This window comes from Bactrocera oleae, chromosome 2 (genome assembly GCF_042242935.1).
Source record: "Bactrocera oleae isolate idBacOlea1 chromosome 2, idBacOlea1, whole genome shotgun sequence".
Taxonomy (NCBI): domain Eukaryota; kingdom Metazoa; phylum Arthropoda; class Insecta; order Diptera; family Tephritidae; genus Bactrocera; species Bactrocera oleae.
In genome coordinates this window covers 12,072,917-12,096,540 of record NC_091536.1, presented here as the reverse complement: position 1 = coordinate 12,096,540, position 23,624 = coordinate 12,072,917, and the positions used below count along the sequence as shown (strand labels likewise).

General features: G+C 34.1%; 1 protein-coding gene across 3 annotated transcripts in view; it reads left to right on the top strand.

Moving 5' to 3' along the window:
• Window positions 1–20,719, top strand: part of Gyc88E (Guanylyl cyclase at 88E) — a 119,408-nt gene extending 98,689 nt beyond the window's left edge. Inside the window, exons 3-12 of one of the 3 annotated variants that reach the window (XM_070109308.1) lie at window positions 8,172–8,290; window positions 8,352–8,569; window positions 11,259–11,746; window positions 12,091–12,214; window positions 12,412–12,547; window positions 13,359–13,485; window positions 13,545–13,749; window positions 13,826–15,111; window positions 15,888–16,403; window positions 17,556–20,719. In XM_070109308.1, coding sequence (XP_069965409.1) covers window positions 8,402–8,569; window positions 11,259–11,746; window positions 12,091–12,214; window positions 12,412–12,547; window positions 13,359–13,485; window positions 13,545–13,749; window positions 13,826–15,111; window positions 15,888–16,403; window positions 17,556–17,733 — 3,228 coding nt within the window. In that variant the 5' untranslated portion in view covers window positions 8,172–8,290; window positions 8,352–8,401 and the 3' untranslated portion in view covers window positions 17,734–20,719. Of the gene's footprint in view, window positions 1–8,171; window positions 8,291–8,342; window positions 8,570–11,258; window positions 11,747–12,090; window positions 12,215–12,411; window positions 12,548–13,358; window positions 13,486–13,544; window positions 13,750–13,825; window positions 15,112–15,866; window positions 16,404–17,555 lie in introns of those variants that run through there. The other 2 variants (XM_070109299.1, XM_070109304.1) reach the window with 2 other exon arrangements.
• Window positions 20,720–23,624: the final 2,905 nt, after the last annotated feature.

Here is a 23,624-nt window from a genome sequence, read left to right as displayed (position 1 = left end):
CATACAAATTGAACGATCGGAATCAAGTTCTTGTAAGGAGCCTTTGTATTTGAAGGGTATTATAGCTTCGGTGCAAACTGGATATATTTCGTTTTCCAGGAAATTTTGTAACATCCAGAAGTGAACTTCGGGGGCAATATAAAGTTTACCATATATACCTATAAACGATCAAGGTGACGAACTGAGTCGATTTAGTCATATCCTTCTAATTCATACGCGAACCCGACCATCAATTTTTAAGATACCAATCTGAAATTTCCCGAATGTCCTTCCAAGAAGTTGATCATTTGTCGGAACCGCCGATAGCGATCAAAATAAAGTCCTTGTATGGAAATGGTTTTTATTTAATAAATGATGGGACCATTATGTCATACAACTGACCGATAAAAATCAAGATAAAAATCTCTAGTAAAGTAAGGTAATTGTTGCTTCGGTGCAGTCAAAATTAACGTTTTTTCTTGTTATTTAAACATTTGATTAACTATTTAGTTTATCTTACTTAACGAGATAAAAACACTTTAGCCAAATATCTTATCCACGCAACCAACTGCTTATAGACCTTCCCAATACAAGCATACATTTTTAAGCGTAATTGGCTTAAGTGGCTGTGTATTGTAACTGTTTAGAAAATTGAAAATTCTGAAACATATTGCAGACGCTCGGCCGACAAAACCCATTTATTAGCTGTAAAGTAAATATTTATTTTTCCACAAACCCACAGACATCTGACGCCATAGGATATGCTTCTGTTTACAGTGCAATAATAGGTAATGTTGCCTACTACTACAGACCAACTTACAAGGTATCAGATATCTGAACTGGTGAATGTTGCTGAATTTTAAGGTCATCGACTTTTCGCCTTTGATTTTGGTGCGAGAATGTTTTCATTTAGTTGGCAAAAGTACTTGTTTACTATTGTATTCGTCATTCTATTTTAGCAACATTTCCGCTGACTTATATTTCATCAATCGGAAACCGAAATCATTTTGGAAAATCCGGCAAACTGATAACATAATCAAACTCAAAGGTTTCCGCTATCCGCTTGTATTGATTTAAAAAGAAAATAAATAGCGAAAAGAGCACAAATCTATTAACTGGCCAGAGGCAAGAGATTCTTAACAATCACAAAAACATTCACAACAAAATGATGACACAGATAAGCAAGCAATGCGGCAGTAGTGTAGTGTTCCGAAAGCTGTCTTGTGCCTATAAAGCCAGCACTAACTGACACTCTTCTGTGCATGGCATATTAAATGGACAGGCTCTACGCATCGGCTGCAGCACATTTCGGTGTGTAGATGTTGTTAACACTGTTGCTTTACTTACTTACAAGTATACTTACAAGCGTACTAGTGAATAATTTAACAAGAGCTTCTCACTTCTTCGCGCAGAAATAGAAATATAGCAACAAACAAAGTACATAACTCACTTTCGTATAACAACTCTCACTCATATCCCTCATATGTAGCATATGTTTCATGTTTTGCTTGTAGTTAAAAGTAATAAACAAAATTTTTAACTAACTACAATACAATAAAAAAAATATTTATGTAGTTTAGCTTAAATTATTCGAAATACCCTAAATCTATATATATCTATATATTTTGATGAAAATCAAAATCAATCTCGTAAGTAGATAAGCAAAATAATTCCTTTGTTAATATATTCCTAATAGCCCTTTCACCGCTGTTTCCGCAAATAGTATTCAAATAATTCGGCAGTTGTTAGCATTTGAGAAATTACAAAACTTCTTATTCGTAAGAAAATCCAAAAATTTTGTTTGCAAGATGACAAACTAAAGGTTTTCACTTTATTTAGCAGATTTTAAAACCACTTATTTTTTTCCTTCCAGGAAGTCAAAAACCTACTTCATAGAACACGTGGGTTGATCCCTAATCCCAACCGAAGCTTAAAAAAGTGAATGCAAATAATATTACACAAAGCTTTTGGCTAAATCGTGTTAGTGTTGTTGTAACGGCAGAAAATATTTCCCAAATAATTCTAAAAAAGTAAAGCCGACTGCCGTGAGAAGATATACTAAGCGTCAAATATGAGGTCAGCTAGTAGACATATCCAATATATACCCAACGTATTAAACATAGCAACATTTAAATTAGAAGTAGGATAAACTAATTAATTGAAATATGTATGTACGACTAAAATTTCATACGAAACTAAATGTCACTCATACGCCATGGTCTACACTAAAAGCTTAGTAATGTAAATTAATTTATTATTAAATATATAAAAATATATGTAACGTCATAACACACACATTAATATTAATATTTTCATAATAATTCAGCATATTTTTGGGATAAATTTCTCTTAATATGAAAAAAAATGGTCTAGGCTAATGAATAGCTGTTGGAGCTACAAAATAGGTTTAGTTAGTAAATAATATGCAAACATATATGTATATTTTTTAAATCAAATTTAAATTTTCATATAAAAAAGACCAATTTCACATGAAATACATCAATCGCATAGTAAAATATATTTCTCAACTCAAATCAATGCAATTTTAAATGATTTCAAAACACTCAGGCAGCAAATACTCAATAGTATTGAATAATTGATGTTATGGTTATATGTGTATAATATTATTATTTAACAATGCAATTAAACCAAGCTGAAACTGAAAATATAAAGAATGAAACTGAAAGAGACTTTCGCAATTTGCTTGTTATGGTTGGATGCTATTGAACTTTGTTGAATGCTTTTGTAATATGGGGAGAGCTATCAAATTACTACTTGTATAATAACATATACGAAGTTGTCGTGAGTTTATGTACTAGATATATTTACAATATGAGCTGGTTTGTTTGAGAGCGTTAAAAGTGTTTTTCTTTCTGAGATTGTGTCCATTTCTTCAATTGTTCGACAATACCTGTACTTATCAAATCTTATCATTGTCGTGGATTATATATAACATATAAAGTATATATATAAATGATAAGCGTGACGAGCTCAGTCGATTTAGCCATGTCTGTCTGTCTGTCCGTCCGTCTGTATATATCAAATGTATACTTCAAAGAAATGGTTTAGATCGGACCACTATAGCATATATTTGCCATACAAACTGACCGATCAAAGTTCTTGTAAGGAATTTTTGTGAAACCGAAGTTAACGTTGTTTTTTTCGTTTCTTTTTTTAATTTTGAAAATTAAAAATTTATTCTCTCTAAAATTACCTAGGCAATGGTGAGCGCATATCAAAAATAACGTCAATTTTGCATTTTTCGTAGAGAAATAATTTACGTTGGATTGTATTAACTAACTGTCCACAACATCTGATCTCCTAATTATCTAACTTTTGATTGCTATTCAATTAATTTACCAAAATGCAAGGGCAAAGTTCATCAACCTATTTATGTACAAGCTTCATTATATACAAGTCTACACCTAGTATAGGCTATCTATAATTCTTGTATACCCAATTCTCTTTATAAGGGCGCATTTAACACGAAAAACTACATCTAGCGATTGCTATTAAAGTTGCTGATTTATGTGCATTTATCTGCCCAATGGCTGTATAAATAGATAAATTATCTAGTGTAGAGATTTAGTGCTTTTTTATTTAGCTGTGGCTGGTATTTATCTTCAAGAAATTACTATAAACATTCCAATGGCCTTCAAATGGAATGCAATCCAATATATAAATATAGAAGTGTGTAGATATGTATCCATTGACCTTTATTTGTGTTAATATGCTAGCATAATTGATTTGTCTGACTGCGCATCGGAAGCCGGTAGTTGCTGGCGTTATACATGGCGTATACATAATATATATTGTTTTAGTCTACTATCGTATGCAAAAATACAGTTTAGTTTAATTTATTTATAAATTGTTTACGCAGTATTTTAACTATAAAAATTTACAAAAGAAAAATTTAACTTAAGTTTCATTATTTCTGTACAGTATCTTGCTTTCATTGCCTTCCCTCTCTGTTGAATGTGATATTGGAAAATAATTCATTACGAACCGTACACTATTTTGTCGCGCACAAGTCACGTAGATCCATAAACAATTCAGTATTTACATAACGAATCATTTCTGTTGACATATTAATGGCTGCTCTTCAAGTTGTCTTGTTATTTGCTCTTTGCGCGCCTGCAACGGAACGTGATACAGCAACTGACACTTTCGCCAGCAGAAATGGTTTAATTAAATCAAGCGATTAAATAAGACTGAAGAAAAATGTATTGCACCACGATATATAATCATTAATCTATAGGAAGGTGCAAAGTGGCAATATGACACTTTTTGAAATTTAATGAAACTGACAGCAGTGCATTAGTTCAATAAGTATTCTTACATATGAAAAGTAGTTAAACTAATTTAATTAAAAGTTTATATTGACGGGTTAAGGAGAAATTGTTGAAAAATCAAATCAGATTTCCTGCAGTTTAAATAATTCTGGTGAATAATGATATTATGGGTTTAACATATATTTTGCTTTTAGTCTTTAGATCGCGTATCAAACTACGCAAATTTTTTTCACAACTTTTAATTACCTATAACTTGTTCTAAAATACTAAATATATTTTCGAAAATTTTCACTATATCTATATATTTTGAAGTATTTTGAGTTTATGAATATATAAAGGCAACCAGAAGGACGGAAATTCCTGTATTGTGGCTATAAGAAAGAATCGATCGTTTTCATATTACAATTCATACCATTTATGGTACATTACGAGGATTGCATTTTATATTTCGGGATTAGAGAACAAAAACAAACACATCGATAATCGTTTTGCCTACATTTGAACCAAATGTCAAAGCACTTTCGCCACCCTGATTGAGGTATCTCCAAATTTTCATGCGTTCACAACTCATCCACCCTCTCTTCAGTTGTCGAAAAACGTTGACCTCTTGTTTTAATTTTTTTTGTACGGGAGAAAAGAGAAGTCATGCAGTGAAAAGTTAGGAGTATACGGATTGATGAGTCAACCTCAAATCGATATTTTGAGTACTCAGCATACAGTTATTTCAGTCGATGTGTGAGAGCTCGCATTGTCGTGGTAAAGAGTGATCCATCTTCGGCAGTTGGTTTCCTTCAGTTCTTTAAAGACAACTAGTAAACACTCCGAATTTACTGTTCTGCGTTGTTCTAATTGTATGGTTGCGACACGTCCAGTTCTCTTAAAAAACAGGCAACCATATGCTTGGAAGTGCTTCGTGCGCGAACAACTTTTGTTGGATTTGAATTATCTTGAAACACCTATACAGTTGACTGCTGTTTACTTTCGGGGTCATACGCATAAATCCACGATTCATCATCTGTCACGATGTCAGAAATTTATTTCAAAGCACCGCTATCATATTTTTCTAACATTTTTATCGAATAATCGACACGAGCTTTTTTTGAGCAATTGACAAATTGTGTGAGATCCAATGTGAACAAATATTGTTTACAGTCAAATGTTCATATGTACAAAATTGAATGTATGCTGGTCCCACTAATGCCTATAGTTGTCAAAATCTCACGATAGGACGCATTACGCTCTTTCAATATCAGTTTGCGCTCATCATCAATAGTTTCCACAATAACAACTGATTTTGGACGACCTTCACCTCGATTGAATTCACCATACCATCGATAAATGCTGGTCTTTGATGGAGCTTCATTGCCAAAAATTGAATTAAATTTATAGATGCCCTGTTGCTAAGTTAATTCACGTCGAGTTGTAAAAAATATTAATTCCATTTTTTGGCCGAGATGAATATTTTAACAGTAAACAACACAAATAGCTCTTAAAATTTTTGACAGATATTTTCGATATAAAGCCAGGCATATAAGTTCAGGCGGGTTCCAAAATGTTTAGCATTGCGCTCAAAAAATTAAATTTTACTGCAATCACTTCAAATTACTCGAAACCGCACCATAACTTTTCTAGTAGTAGTCCGCCTGAACTTATAGTAGATTAATAAGTGTTTACAATATTTAAATTCAAAGTGGGCAGCAACGTTCATGGGTAGCTTTTGCTTTTTAATCGAGTTCTATTCTGAAATACACATCTCAAATATTATTAATTTCAGAACAAAAACTGTCTGGTTATTAATGACTTTCAATTATTCAATTTCGATTATCGAATTTCTTATATAACAAGTTAAGTCAACTTAGGCGCATTTTAATTCTGATCACAAATTTTCCAATGCCCACTAAGTGTCACCCTTTAACTGACACAAGTGTAATAAGTAATCTTCACACCATTCTTACCTTAATTATTGTGTGTGATTTAAATTATTTTCACAATTCGAATGTTGATTTTTCTTAAATCATTTAGGCCACTTTTAGAAATAAGACATCAAAAATATAGTAAGATTTTTACTCATTATATTATATAATAAAGGTTGCAATACGTTTTAGAAATATATACCATTTTAGTTTAGGGTGACATTCACATAAAGGCGGTTTAAAAAAAAATCGGTGCATAAAAAGATTATAACTGCCAACTAGAAAAATTTAAAAAAAATTTAATATATATATAAACATATATCAAATGCAAAATTAAGCTAAGTAGCACATATAGTGGACATTGCAAATCAACTGATGTGTAAAGTTTAAAAAATTTGCACGATTGGAATAAATATTGATAAAAACTGCGTCATGAAAGCACAATCTAAACTCTCAAAAGATCGTTGTTTTGTTTCGGAAGTGTGTTTTGCAACAAATGCAAAATTCTAATAAATAGAGTAAAAATTGGAATTGTCTTCAATTTTTTGGAACATGGAGTTAACTGAACTAGGTTAATTTAAATTCAAATTAATCTCTAATTGTAAATATAATATATGAATTCCTTAAATTACAGGCTGCTTATCAGCACCGTTCATGCCTATAAATCACTTAATAACGCCTTAGTTATTTAAACTATAATGGCAGTCAGTTATCATCGATTAGATTAAACTCCTAAATTGACAAAATGTTCTTATGGAAAAAAGCAAAACATTTTTATGACTTCAACAATTAAAAACCGTTTAGGCACTACATATTTTATTGTTCGTATATAAGTTTATTTAAATTTTTCTGGATGTCTGGCCCATGCAAACCAACTAGCGGTGAATGTTCATATCAAAAAGTGACAAACAAAGTTATTTAAGGCAATAAAATTATGGATGAAACAAAGGTATATGACGCCTTATTTATACCAAAGCTATAATACCCTTCATAAATAAAACGTTTCCGTACACGAACTTCATTTTCATCGATCAGTTGGTATGGCAACTATAGGCTATCTTAACAATATATTCCGAGATTGTACCGTTGCCCTTAACAATAATCTATGTTAAATTTCAAAAAGAAATCTCGTCAAATAAAAAAGCTTTCTATACTATAACTGGATTTGGTTTGATCACATGGTAAGGTAGTTATATGCAATAGTAGTCCGATCTGAACCATTTCTTTGGAAGTTGTAGCGTACCCTGAACAATAATCTGTGACAAATTATGTGATGCTAAACAAAAAAGTTTCCCGTACAAAGGGCATGATTTTTATAGTTCAGTTTGTTTGGCAACTATATTTTACGGAAGTCCGATATTGGCGGTTCCCAGAAATAAACAGCTTCTTGAGAAGAAAAAGACGTGTGCAAAATTTCAGAACGATATCTTAAGAACTGAGTGACTAGTACACATATATACAGACTGACTTAGCTAAATCGAATCAATTCGTCACGCTAGTTTGATAAAATAGTTTTATTTAGTATAACATACCAGTGAATTAATGTGTTCATAAACTTTTGCTGTATGGTGCCTCTTTTTACATCTTAGGAGATAACACATATGCGCATATAAATTTTAACTCATAAATATTTAATGCAATATATCTACTTACCATATAAAGATATATGTGTGTATGTGTATACACTTATAAAGCATTTATTTCTTTTCTTTGAGAAAAAATAAGTTACAATCCTTTTCCTAAAAACCACAAGAGTATTACTAAACATTAAATAATTTCAATTGCACTGAAAGTTATTAATCATAACCTCAAATTCTATTTATGTATATATTCACACTGCACAATTACATAAACATATTTCGCTTTGTTTTGGCAACGTTAGCGAAAATGATAAATTAATCGACCTGAAAATCTGCTATTTGTAAAAAATCTTATTTTATATAACCGTACTTATTCATCATTTTCATTTTATTAATTTGTCTTTCAGCACTGCACAAAAATGACTTTGAAGCATCAAATGGAATTGGAATAAGGCATTTAATTAATGGCGAAAGTCATCAGTAAATAAATATATTTACATACAAGCCGTTCCTGTCTTAATATAAAGTAGGCATACACACGTACTTGCATAGATATACAAATAACAACTTAATCAATTCCATCACAGCATCTTGCCCCCACCGCCGCGCGCTTGTGTACGAGCAACTACCGTTGAAAATGTATGGTTTACTATTGGAGAATCTCTCCGAATATATTAAATCAGTGTACGGTGAAGAGAAATGGGAAGACATACGACGTCAGGCTGGTATCGACTCGCCATCGTTCAGTGTACATCAAGTCTACCCGGAGAATATGCTGAACAAGTTGGCGAAGAAGGCGCAACAGGTAAGCAAAGTGAAAAAAATATTGACACTAAAAATTGCAAGTAATTGAACGCTATAATAATTGAGTTATATTGATGGATGTCGAGCCACTAATGGACATTCCTCAATAAATTCATGTTATTTTTTATAAGTCAGATAAATCAGGTAGTAGCTTAAACTGCTTCAATTCAACGTAAGCGGTAAATTGGCTTTTTAAAAAATAAAAATAAATCACAATATTCATATAATAATAAGTAATGGGTTCACGTTCCGGAAAACTGGCTTTACTAAAATTTTATACTATCTCTAGGTATTAGGGAAGGAGAAAGCCTCGGCCAAACATCCGCCACGTTCTAAACCTTAAGAATTATGATAACTGCTGATAAATAAAAATTTCTTCAACTCAATAATTGATCAGATCAAAACTAACTAATCAAACACGCAGAGATACACCGGGTTCTTCTCTGTATCATTGCTTTTGTTGTTAAATTCAAAGAATCCTACCCATGTAAATCCTTGAGATTTTTTAATGGTTAATCACCTCGTTCGATACTAAATGTCACGAAAAAAAACATTATAAGAAGCATATGAATGTATGTTCAATTTTTTTATTCATCGAAAGAGAGACTATAGCATTTCGTTATTTTATGGCAACTTGTAATTTTCTTCTTGTTTTCTTCTTCTATGGAAGAATATCTGCTCTTAATACTATTGTCCTATTGTTATTTTTATATTCTTGCAACATGTTGCTACTGAGTATAATAGTTTTGTTAACCTAACAATTTTTTGTATCACCTACTACCAATCGAGATAGTTATAGGGTTTTATATTTATATATAAATAATCAGTATGACGAGACGAGTTGAAATCCGGATGTCTGTCTGTCCTGTTACTTGAGTAAAAATTGATATATCGTCATGAAACTTGGTACACATGTTTCTTGGCAGCATAAAGTGGTTGTCCACAAAATGCAAATAATGAAAAACCTATAAATTGCCATAACTAACCTCCACAATGAGATACAAGACTGTTATTTCGTACAATGAATCGCATAAGGGATGGGAATCTGTGGTTTTAAAAATTTTGAAAAAATGTGCGTGACCCCGCCCCCTAATACAAGTAGTTATAATGTATATATCTCTCCAACCATTCAAGCTAGAACATCCAAATTTGCACAGAATAAATCATTTTGAGAGCTCTCCTCCTCGCGCACCTTTATTGCGAAAATAGACATAATCGGACTACAATCACGCATACTTCCCATATAAACCAATTTTAAATTCCATCTGATTAAATTTTTCACTTTTTAGCATAAAATTCAAAGATATATGAATATTACTAGGATACAATTTTGCAAAAATAGTGCTACTTAGGCACGCCCTCTCGAAAAATCGAACGAAAACTGCTCAAGTCCCCTTATATCGAATATGTCAATCTGTGAGATATATTTTTGAAATTGGAGAATGTTTATTTGATAATAATATACGAGTACGTACCTTTGTGTTAAAAATGGGTTACATGGGGTCAATACTTTCCCTTAACCCCTATATCGCAGGTATATGAGTTATCTTAATGAAATTGAGAGAGCGTGTTTATCTAATAACGATGCAACTTTGTGCCTAAAATGGATAAAATCGGGTCAAAAATGTCCCTAGACCCCCTAGATCAGGACTTTCAAACATCTAGTTGAGGAATTGTTTTGAATTGCCTTTTATCTTAGTATGAGTATTGTCTGAAAAGTACTTTACCTCACCACCCGATGGCGCGACTGTCACTATTATTTCAAATGAGACTTAATCCTAGTTTTGTATCAAAGATTTTTGAAAAAATTAAAGAAGAACAATTGCAGTCGTTGATCCGATTATTGTTTTTTGAAGCGAAATTCCGCGAGAAAATCAAAGAGTGCTTGAATGCTATCGCACCAGGTGCTTCTACGTATCTCGTATTAGCACGCCGTCGATTAAAGTTGCGCAAGATAGCTGTGAAAGTAGGCATCTCCAAAAATCGCATGGGTCATATCCTGCATGAAATATTAGACATAAGAAAGGTGTCGACGCGTTGGGTACCGTTGCAGACAACAAGCGCAATCGTGAGACTACTTCACAGCAACGTTTGATGCTGTTCAAGCACAATCCGAACGAGTTTGGAACCCACTTGTACAACAATAATTCGCTTGTACAAGAGACCAAGGAACAGTCGAAACAGTTGATTTCATTTCGATGAATCTGCTTCGAAGAAAGTGAATTGGCGTGTCCGTTGGAAATTTGATGACCACCATTTACTGGGATTCACACGATGTCACTCTACAACTACTGAAGACTCTGGCCTGGAGAGGGGCATAACGGAGACCGGGATCTGATATGCCGAATTATTAAATTAGAGTTATCCGAGTGTACCTGAATTGCCATTACCACTTAGCTTCCAAATACCTAATCAACTACTTGACTGTCTGTTTGAACAGTGTTAGAAAATCCTCGTATATATGAAAAAAAAAATTTAGTCACGCTCACAAAATGCTCAATATTTATTACGCTTCATCTTTGCTGAATCTTTTTATTGCTTTCTACGAAGGAACGTTTATAAAGGTTTTTGTTGGTTCTAACCACATAAGCAGCAATTTGTCTGCGCCTTATCTCACAATCGTCAACAAACTCATATTTAAACTACAATATAATGATGTTTCCATAAATGCCTTACTCGTATTTTTTCAGGTACTCGGCGTCTCCGAGCACGAATTCATGGATCAAATGGGTGTGTACTTTGTCGGCTTTGTCGGACAATATGGTTACGATCGCGTACTCTCTGTGCTTGGTCGGCATATGCGTGACTTCCTTAATGGTCTCGATAATCTGCATGAATATTTAAAATTCTCATATCCACGCATGCGAGCGCCATCATTTATTTGCGAAAACGAAACGCGGCAGGGTCTCACATTACACTATCGCTCAAAGCGGCGCGGCTTCGTCTACTACACAATGGGGCAAATACGTGAAGTGGCGCGACATTTCTACCACAAGGAGATGCATATCGAACTAGTACGCGAAGAGATACTATTCGACACCGTACATGTGACATTTCAATTGACATTTGATAATCGTGCATTTACGCTTGCATCGCTGGCGATGACAAGGGAAGAGAAGCATTTACCTATCAGTGCACATGTGCTCTTCGAGATATTCCCATTTTGTATTGTATTCGGGTAAGTAAATATATACATAGTATATACTTACCACTTGCCTCAAATAAGCATCAGCGAAGGCGCCCAGTGCCATTTGTCAATTGTTGGGTTGCCTACTTTATGGCTACCAGTCAGTAAATACCAACTGCCTGTCATTTGATTACAGCAACTGCACTTGTGTTGCGAATTTAATTATGTGGCCCAGCAGTGCATTTGAGCGCCAGCACGTAAACTGGGGCAAACGCATTGAATGCAGCTGTTGCCAGCGTAATACTTGTTACAGATATCTTCAGCGAATTTTTTTGTTTGTTTTTATTTTCTTTTCACTTATATGCGGCGACTTCGATACTATTGGTGACCTGCAGTGCCGATATGGTGGTACGCAGCATTGGCAATTCTCTCATGGTTATCTTACCCGATCTACTAGGGCAAAAAATTACCGCCTGGTTTGACCTGGTGCGTCCATTAATTGCCTTCAAATTCCAAACTGTAAGTAGATTTGATGTTAATGAGCGCTATTCAGTAATTTATAGTGAGACAATTGAATGAAAAGCTGAAATTGGTTTGGAAAAGAAGTGATAATTACAAAACTACTTTAACAAGCTATGCCTCAAGCAATTGTCTTTTATTTATAACTACAATATACAAAAAGTCTGATTCATTGCATTTTTTCCATATATATTTAGATTTTAAATCGAACAAATAACATTTTTGAATTGGTCACGGTAGAACCAGTTACCGATCGCGTCGATATTCAACCCTCCACCGAGTTGCTGTTGCACGATGACGGTTCCGAGCCTGAAAAGACGCTGCGTTTAAAAGGTAATTACAATAATAAAATATAAATATTTATTTTTATACGAAAATTTCATCTACTGTATGTCAATTAATACAATCTCATATTAAGACGCATTATACAAGTAAGTGAGAAAAAAATTCGAAACAAGGGATACAACCGCCACCGTAATTACTATTCTTTTGCTATACGTGATGTCATTGGCATTCCAAGAAATCACTTTCTCAACATATACTTATTGAGTTCCATGCTTTTAAACATAATTTGGTTGAGGATAAGTAAGAAAAAAGGTTGAGGTTAGGTTTAGTTAATCTGGCTGCCAATAATCTACACACAGACCTTATATTATCTTTATATATATGGTATGTAAAATTCTACAAAAATTTTAAGAAACTATTATAAAAACTCCTTTTCATAAGATATAATATTATGGCTCAAAAGTTCCAATACCGAGCGTACATTACACCTTTAATAGCAAACGAGTTTTTAAAAGTCAACAATATACCTAATATTCCCCGTTCAAGTCATATATTTAACAAAATATTTTTCGAAAAATCTCATATTTAAAGTAAATATATATTAATTGTAGTTCGAAGCTCTTTTTTCTATAGCAGATAAAATTATTGTAAAAAAATTTTACGAACGTTAATAAAATGAATAGCTTAAACAGATGAGGAATCACATCCACCATACTAATTCTTAATTATTCCATATTTTTTTTGATTTAAAAAAATGTCTATACAACACAAACACGTCGACAGCATTTTACTAAAGTTTTCAGATTATTTTCGATAGAAGCTCCAATTGAATAATACATAAACCTAACTTTGACTTCAGGTCAAATGGTCTACATGGAGAATTGGCGTATGATCATGTTTCTTGGTACACCAGTTATGCCTGATCTCAACTCACTCATAACAACGGGCCTTTATATTAACGATTTGTCAATGCACGACTTCAGCAGGTAAATAAAAGATTGTCTTTACAGTCTTTACTTTATTAATACTCCATTGATATCTTCAGAGATCTCATGTTGGCCGGCACGCAGCAGTCAGTCGAACTCAAATTAGCGCTCGATCAGGAACAACAAAAGTCAAAGAAACTGGAAGAGTCTATGCGCAAACTGGACGAAGAAATGAGACGTACAGATGAGTTGCTTTACCAAATGATACCTAAGCAGGTGGCTGATCGTTTGAGACGCGGAGAGAATCCTATTGACACGTGTGAGGTGATGATTCCAAAATTTAAAATACCATAATTGGCTAAGGCTTAACACGATTTCGCCACCATTTCATCTCTTACAGATGTTCGACTGTGTTTCTATACTTTTCGCTGATGTTGTTACATTCACCGAAATCTGCAGTCGCATCACACCCATGGAGGTGGTTTCCATGTTAAATGCTATGTATTCTATATTCGACACGCTAACCGAAAGAAATAATGTCTACAAAGTAGAAACAATTGGTGATGCCTACATGGTTGTGTCGGGTGCGCCAGAAAAGTCTGTCAATCATGCGGATAAAGTTTGTGATATGGCCTTAGATATGGTGGATGCCATCACTGATCTGAAAGATCCATCAACGGGTCAGCATTTGCGCATACGTGTCGGTGTGCATTCCGGTGCAGTGGTTGCGGGTATTGTTGGCTTAAAAATGCCGCGATATTGTCTCTTTGGTGATTCGGTGAATACGGCATCACGTATGGAATCCACGGGCTCTGCAATGAAAGTTCACGTCTCCGAGCCGGCGAAAAAATTTCTTAGCCCTTATTATAAGCTAACGGAACGCGGTGAAATCGATGTCAAAGGGAAGGGTCCAATGAAGACATACTGGTTGGAAGAGCGTGAAAATCGGAAATCATTAGAATTGCCACCCGAACTTTTCCACCCAATTTCAACGTTTACAGCACCAACAGTAACTGCTGCGACCTCAATTCCGTCTGCAGCAGTCTTCACATCCGACCGTCGTTTGAGTGTTTCGCAAACTTTAAAAGCAATTATGCCAGCTGCTGCTCAACCGGTTATTGGTTCGGTGGAGCGTATGCAGTTGGCTAATGCTACAAGTGCTATGATCAATTCAATGGATGCAGCGAGCGCGGCAAGTACGACGTCACCACCACAGACCAGCGCTGGTAAGGAACGTGGTCGTATTTACTCACCTGTAACCTTCACAGATATAGCGCGACGCAGCATAGCAAATTCACCGGTACGCAATTCATTTGGTAGCAATGAGTGTGGTCGTGAATCGCGCTCCAATTCTATGGGTCATGTTTTTATGCGTACACCCAGCGACATTTTCGGTTCGCTCATATTGGATACTGAAGAATTTTTAGAAGATTTGCAATACTCACGCAGTTCATTGGTCAATAGTGGCACCACCTCATCGCTTTGTCCATATAGTCCAGCACCTACTTTTCGCATAGGTAGCGCACCGTCCAAACCACGACCAAATAATCCGGATCAATTTACACCCGAAGAGTTGGCTGCTATGGATCAGATTACCCCACCGTCGACAGCACCGCCACGAGAAACTGTCACCTGCAAAGTGGCACCAACCACATCGTCAGCGTCGTTGGAAAAATCAAAGGCTAGGTAGGTATAGTCACAATGGGTGCAAGTCAAGCGTGTTTGTGAGTGGAAATTGATTTTCAAACTCGTCGCAAGAATTTTTAGCCGAAATAAATTATTTGTAAGTGTCTCTCGAATTACGTTTGAATATTAAATTTTAATTTTCTTGTAACTAATATTATTAAAAACGATCTTGGCTAACCAAAATTGTTCCACATATCTAGTATTGCAATTAACTTTTCCTCTCACCGACCAAAATGTATATTAGGAACTGGAGCGTTCTTTCATTACTGTTGTTCTACTCTTTCTTAATATTAGTTAATTTATTTTTATTAAGTTAAAACAAGCGCCGAAGTGCTATTGTTTTGTTCCTTCCAGATCTTAATGTGGACAAGACCCAATCCGTACAGACGCTGTAATTTAATTGAAAACTTCACATTATATAATATGTTAGCTCAAAATATTACTCTTTTTAGTCTTCACGGTTGCTGGCGCAAAAGTGTCCATAAATCTTTCCGAAATATCGCTTCTTTCTGCTCCATTGAGATATGGTTTTTGGTTGGTGTTCTCGATTAATAAATCATTAACAAAATATGGGAGTGATCGATATCGCTGACATGTATAATTTGAATAACCCAACTTTGAAATTTGAGGTGTTACGACTACAAAACAAGAATTCAATTTAACCACTCTTTTCTGCTATGATATTTACCATGTTTTATTTATGTACTTTTTTATTCGTTGTTATACTCGTCTGAATAACTTCTCTTTCTAATTAGAAAAATCACATTTTCACGTAGCCTAACTATATCACAAGAACCAGCTATTTCGCCAAAGCAGCAATTAAAACAGCAAAAATCTCAGGCAACCAATATTTTAAACTCTTCTGTGGCCTCTATACCAGTGCCGATCATACCTAAGGCCACTGCAGTTACAATGCCGACAACGTCAACCGCAAAGACCAAGATGACAAACAACGACATATCATTCGGCAGCAGTCGTACATCATCACGAGAATCGCTGTCACCGTGTTCGCCACCGATTCGTTCTAATTCGGCTCCACTACCTATGTCCAAAGCAGCACGTAAAGCGTTTCTCGCCGCGAAACAAACAAAAGCTATTGAAAAGCTGGATCGCATGATTGAGGAAGCTAATGAAGTTGATGTGCAAAGCAAGCGCGCTAATATGCGGCGTATGGCTGCCTTTCGTGATGAAGGTGGCGGTGATGGGGGTGGTGGTTGTCCGCTATTTTTGCCACCACCGCCAGGCCCGCAAATGACCAACTCTTTATCAGATTCAGGATTGGCGCATCATGGGTGAGTCGTATAAGAATAATATTTGGTATATATTACATATTAGATTATAGATTATATTGTAGATAGATTATATATTATAAATTATAGATTACTGATTATAGATTAAATATTATAGATTACGGATTATAGAATATAGATAGATTATATATTATCGATTACTGATTATAGATTATAGATTAAAGATTATAGATTACAGATTATAGATTATAGATTGTAGATTATATATTATAGATTCTAGATTATAGATTATAGATTATACATTACTGATTATAAATTATAAATTATAGATTATAAATTGTAAATTGAAGATTATATATTATAGATTATAGATTACTGATCATAGATTAAAGACTATAGATTACAGATTATAGATTATAGATTATAGGCAGATTATATGTTATATATTATTGTATATATTACTCATTATAGATTAAAGACGATAGATTACAGATTATAGATTTTAAATTGTAGATTATACATTATAGATTATAGATTAGTGATTATTGATTAAATACTATATATTACAGATCATATATTATAGATAAAATATATATTATAGATTATAGATAGATTATATATTACTGATTATATATTAAGGACTATAGATTACAGATTATAGATTATAGATTATAGATTATAGATTATAGATTATAGATTATAGATTATAGATTATAGATTATAGATTATAGATTATAGATTATAGATTATAGATTATAGATTATAGATTATAGATTATAGATTATAGATTATAGATTATAGATTATAGATTATAGATTATAGATTATAGATTATAGATTATAGATTATAGATTATAGATTATAGATTATAGATTATAGATTAAAGATTATAGATTATATTTGGTATATAGATTATAGATTACGGATTATATTATATATTATAGATTATATTTGGTATACATAATATTACATATTGGACTATAAATTATAGATTACGGATTATAGATTGTAGATTACGGATTAAAGATTATATATAATATTATATACTTGTATTATAGATTATAGATCATAGATTATAGATTACAGATAATAAACTATAGATTACGGACTATAGATTATAGTTTATAGTTCATAGTTTAACAATATTGATAATAGATTATTTATTGTTTAAATGTTTTTTCCCCCATGCGTTTAGACATAACCACAATTACTCGCAAATGCACTATGCTACTTGTCACCATGCACACGAGCCGAAGATGTCAAACAGTCACAGTTTCAGTCATACTCGTGCTACTGCGCATCAATGTTGTACCGGCTATAATCACTCAAATGGGCGGCATAGAATGCATTCCAATGCTTGTCAATTATTGTAAAGACCAAAGATAATCGAATATACACAATATTACGCTAATATCTCAACGTTACTATTGTAGTTATCACTAACAGAGTAAATAAATAATAGACATAGGTATGATGGAAAATAGGTACGAGACATGATGATGTTAATATACAGCGGATATTTGCAAATTTACTGAGAACCGATTAACTATACTAACGTCACTAATTAATGCCTCTCTATGCCTGTATTTATAAGGGTTAATGATGGTGCTAAATGGGTATTCTAGTAAAATTGCAAAAAAATCTCGAAGGAATAATATTTGATACGTATACGAGACTTTTATTAGACCAAATAATAGCATAATTATTTAAAATTAATCTAAGAATAATATATATAAAAAACACAATATATTTATATATGTATGTGCATACCAAATTTTCAAATACAGCTAACAGAAAAATTAATTCTCTATCTATGAGTGTTCCCTAAAAACTAGATAAGTAAACAGTGAAAAAAAATATTTATTATGATGATTGAATAGCAATAATGATATATATATGTAAACGTTATGCATGTGTTTTAAAAGTCGAGCAGTTCAAATTTTGTAAACTTGTTTTAAGAATTTGAGTTTTTAATTTTTATTCTAATTCTTAATTATTTATGTATTTATTTCTTATTCATATATTTATATTATTTATTTATTTACTTATATAGTCACGTTAAGTGAGTGCATTAGTAGCAGGTAAATTAGTATTTGACTAGACAAGAGTGTTATTGTGGCAGCCTAAAATGTTCGCCCAAATTGTTTTGGGAACTGTTACCTCATTGACATCTCTTGGCCAAATAACGAAATGAGTCTGTTCGACTGTCGTGGGAACAGCTAGAACGGCGGGTGGATTGCATTAAATTATACTGCTGTACTGTGACGCAGTATGGTCTCCGCTTTGGATTTCTCAAGTGGTTCTCTGACCTTAAACAAATGGAGTGCTATCTCGTTTTTATACCCATATACATATGTATGTATGTTTCTATCACGAGACATTAATAGGGGAAAGAAGTCGAAGCGTCTTGACTATTATTATTATAAATAACTTCCTTCCGAACAGCTGGGGGATTTAATATCTTTGATATAGACCTACCGGAAGTTAGCAAATACTGCATTATAATATTTTGGAACAATACAGAAGGTCGCTAGGTATACGAGTATAACTCTCTTCAACTTAAATATTTATACCCTGAACAGGGCATATTAAGTGTGTGACGAAGTTTGTAAGCTTGTAGTTTTTGAGATATTCATTTGACATTTTATGAACGTCCTTTTCTCCCCAAGAAGCTGCTCATTTGTCGGAACCGCCGATATCGGATCACTATAGCTTATACCTGCCATACAAACTCAACGATCCAAGTCATGTCCTTGTACCATATATATGTATATGACAAGATATCTTCACGAAATTTGGCATAGATTATTGTCTAAGGCAACGGTACAATCTCCCAATAAATTGCTCAGTTTGGACCATTATAGCACATATCTGCCATACAAACTGAACGATCAAAATCAAGTTCTTGTAGGGAATTTCTGTTTCTGAAGGGTATTATAGCTTCGGTGCAATCGGAGTTAACGTGTTTCTTGTTTTTATGCTTATTAAAGTATGTAATAAGTATAAATTTTTATGAACAAAATTTATCACAACTGTAAAAAGCAAAAATTAAAAAATAATAAATAGTTAATGTTGAAATTGTAATTAAATAAATTTAAAAAATCCCTTTAATATCGATATATATAATTAATATAGATATTAGCGCCTAATAATATGGAAAGGCTAAGCTTCGTTTTCACGAGAGACTGCAAAGGCTTCACTGAATGTTATAAACCAATTTCGAGCTTTTAAAAGATTTTTAGCAATAAGTAACTAAGGTATTTGTTAACTCTTTGATTTATTGAAAAGTACAAGTAAAAAAAAACTTTTTAGTGTAAAAATCAAAAAATGAAAAATATATACATATATACTAACAGGATACTAAAAGTAATACCTCTTCAAACGACAATATACGAGTGGACTAACGAGTGAATACTATTAGCAAAATTGTACAAAGCGAATTGAAGAAAAAATGAGGAATTGCAGAAATAAAATTGAGAAAAATAATAACAAATTATCATAATGATGAAAGTTATAAAAAATAAAATACTAATAATTAACATTTAAAATGAAATGGAAGCATGAATTACATACTAGCAGTTTATAAAAGAAAATAATTAAAATGTTTGAAAATATATTTTAAAAAAATTATTAAGCAAAACTAAAGCAGACAAAAATATAATATAACAATAATGAAATTCTAAATGTTGCGGCAGAAGATACTCAATGTAACGGTAGTAGTTAATTTATTTCAATACAGAGAATGCATATCTTTTAATCAAAAAATTATTTAAAAATTACAAACGAAATGTACAAAGAAAGAAAATTACGGCGAAAAATATTTTTCTAGAAACGGAAAATTAAAAAAAACATATTGTAGTATAAATTGAGTTACATATATTTCCTTGAAGACTAAGTCTAAGCGGCGGTACGCTTATATGTACTTATGTGTGTATGTATGTATGCACTAATATAAACATAATAGAGGCTTAAGAATACTCATAGCAATGTATTTACCCATGTGTGTATGTATGTATTTACTCTATACCTATATAGCTTATTACAATTTTTAAATGTGAGTCTGCGCAACCAAATTGGCAAATGCAATAAATCAAAATACATATGCATTAATATAAATTTGTAATTTTCGCATTAACTTGTTACTAATTACTTATGGAATTAAGCACGAAAGAACGCGCGCGCTAAAACAAATTTGATGGGTTCTATTATATTATAGTATAAAGTGAATTAAATCAAAATAGTTTGCGATAATTATGTCGTCATTGTTGTGCTTGGTTAAATTTAAGCAGCTTTTTAAGTGAAACGAATTTGTGCAAGTAAAAATCTTTAAAGAAATTGAATAAACAGAATGATGTTAAATATGTTTTTTTTACTCGCCAATAGTACTAAAGGAGGACCATAACAAGGAAAGTTACACTTGTAAATAGAGCGAACTTATGGCACGGTTGTTTAGACACTGTAAGCATTCTGTAGATTTATTAAATCTTGTTACTACACTTTATTTTCAAACTTACATTCAATAGAAGGTTTCGTTTTTCTCTGGCTTTTCTTCTTTTGTTCAATATTTGATCAAAAAATGTCTACGCTTCACTCCATTTCATCGATAAGTAAATGAATTTCCATTTTGCTTTATCGAAGCAATTTGTTTTCGGCAAAACAGGCAGCAGACAAGCAACGAAGTATCAAATACGTATATGCCACAGAGTTGCTGTACTGCTGTAATTATTACGTAGCTCGAATGCACCCATACTCGCAGATTTAACAGTGTTTGTCGCGCGATTAGCCCTTTATTCTACTCTTTTATCGTCGAATTGCTGCGACATACATAATTACTCCTTTTCATGTTGCATAGAGCGACTGTAAAGTGAGTGCTCAAAATTGTTTTCATTCTGGCTTTCTCGAAACCACTCCAAAATTTAGCGGATGGTTTTCGTTTGGTAGATTTAGAAATCAAAACTTACAACAACAAACACGCTAAAAATATGTTTGAAGTAGGAGTAGCTAGCTTCTTTAACAACAAAATCATACACTGCTCTGACCAAAACACCGCTGGCCGAGGCTTCCTATTTAAGGAAGCTAAAAAGTGTGGTAGTAATCAAAGTTTAAATTTTACATTACAAATTTCCTATCTCAAAAAGTCGGTATCTTAAACAAAAGTACTTGCCACATTGGAGTGTCCATTTCTGCTAATATTGTTATAGAGTTATGTGAGATATTGGTATCGAGTTCATTAAAAATTATGCATGGCGTTGCATTGGATGATTAGATGTTAGAGCAGTGACGTTTCAGATCAGTATTTGCAGCATAATGCTACTCCGTAGTGGATACAGAACTGCTTTCTGAAGAGGTTTTTGCTTTCAATATATTTTTTAATACTGATGTTACTTCGCAAATTTTTTAAAATTCAAATTAAAATTATACGACCGCCAATGATGCACTACAAATGAAATCAATTTAATTAATGTTACTATTTTGGATTTGCGTTTTGCACGCTATTATACCAAGTCTCCAAACCCTTGACAAGTTAGTGTATGTACCCTACAGTACAGTCCACGAATATTGTTACTTAAATGTGAAAAGAATAATATGTTCGGCTTACGAGTACATTTGAAGTAAGGGTGTGGCACCGCCTACTTTTGGCTAAAATTACATATCTCACAAAATAACTGAACAAATTTTAAATTTGTATTCTTAGTAATAAATCTAACGAAACAAAACATGACACATATAATAAGTCTGTACAACACTTGCCAAGTCTCTTCCCCAGATATGTATGAAATCGGCAAAATTCAGCACCCAGGCATCGAATATAGTAATATAGGTCTTTCTATGTGGCTTTATACTGCATTGATTGATTGATTGATTAATTTTGAGGTATGCACCGCGACCTACGGTCTATTGTGCCCTCCCCTAAGTCATATCGTGTCATCTAGGCCCAGCATATTGATAAATTCCAAAATTCTGCTGGGTGCTAGTGAGGCGATACAATCCCTGTGTGGAAACATGGATCCCAGGGCCTTGATTCTGCGTCTGCAGACTGCTGTGCAGTTCATCAGCAGATGTTCGGGGGTTTCCGGCTCTATGTCGCAGAACCGGCAGTTTGCAGAAGAGGCTATGCCCATGTTAAAGAGATGCTTCTTGAGCCTGCAGTGGCCGGTGTAGAACGCTACCAGTAGCCGGAATTTGTTTCTTGGGAGATTAATTATGGCATTGAACCGCTTGAGGTCGTAACCCCCCATTAGCAGTCTGGCATGGTGCATGCCCTGGAGTTGTTGCCAGTGTATCTCCCTGTCTGATCTTTCCTCCCTGCGGAGGAACTCTTTGATGGTATGTGGACCAACCGCTAAGTATGGTTCCGGCCCTACCATTCTTGTAGAGGCTGCAGAGCGAGCTAACTCGTCGGCTAGTTCGTTCCCAGCTATACCCCTATGGCCGGGCACCCAAATAAGGTGCACTCGGTTGTGCTCAGATAGGCTGTTCAGCCGTTCTATGCACTCCATCACTAGGAGAGATCTGACCTCATAGGCATTGATCGCTCTTAGTGCCGACTGACTATCGCTGAGTATAGCGATACTTTTATTGCGATAGTTGCGCTGGAGATTTATTCCTACACACCGACTTATAGCATAGACCTCGGCTTGGAATATGCTAGGGAAACTTCCCATGGGAATGGAGAGTTTGGTGCTTGGCCCAGCGACCCCTGCACCAATCCCTTCCTCCGTTTTCGACCCGTCGGTGTACCACTTGATGGTGCAACCCTTTAGCAGCTGGTCTAGTGCAGAGTCCTTCCACTCAGATTTGCTGCCAAGGGTTACTTGGAACTTCCTGCTGAAGTTTACTACTTTGGTAATGCTATCCCTTGGGAGAAGGGCTAGTGGTATTTCCTCACTTAGCTCTTTCATCTGCTGGGATGAGATTACCTTCCCTTTGCCAGCTCCCTCTGCTGTCATTTGGAGCAGAGTTCGTTTGGCTGTCTGTTTGATTACCAGGTGTAGCGGTGAAAGTTCTAGCATGACCTCTAGTGCTGCGGTCGGACACGTTCGCATTGCTCCCGACGCGCAGATGCAGGCAAGTCTTTGCAGCTTCGACAGTTTAAGTCCTACCGAAGTCTGCGATGCTTTCGAACCCCACGATACCGCTCCATACGTGATAATCGGTCTCACAATCATGGTGTACATCCACCTGATAGTCCTTGGGGAGCACCCCCAGGATTTTCCAGCAAGTCGGTTGCACACCATGAGTGCTTTTGTAGCTTTGGTTAGGG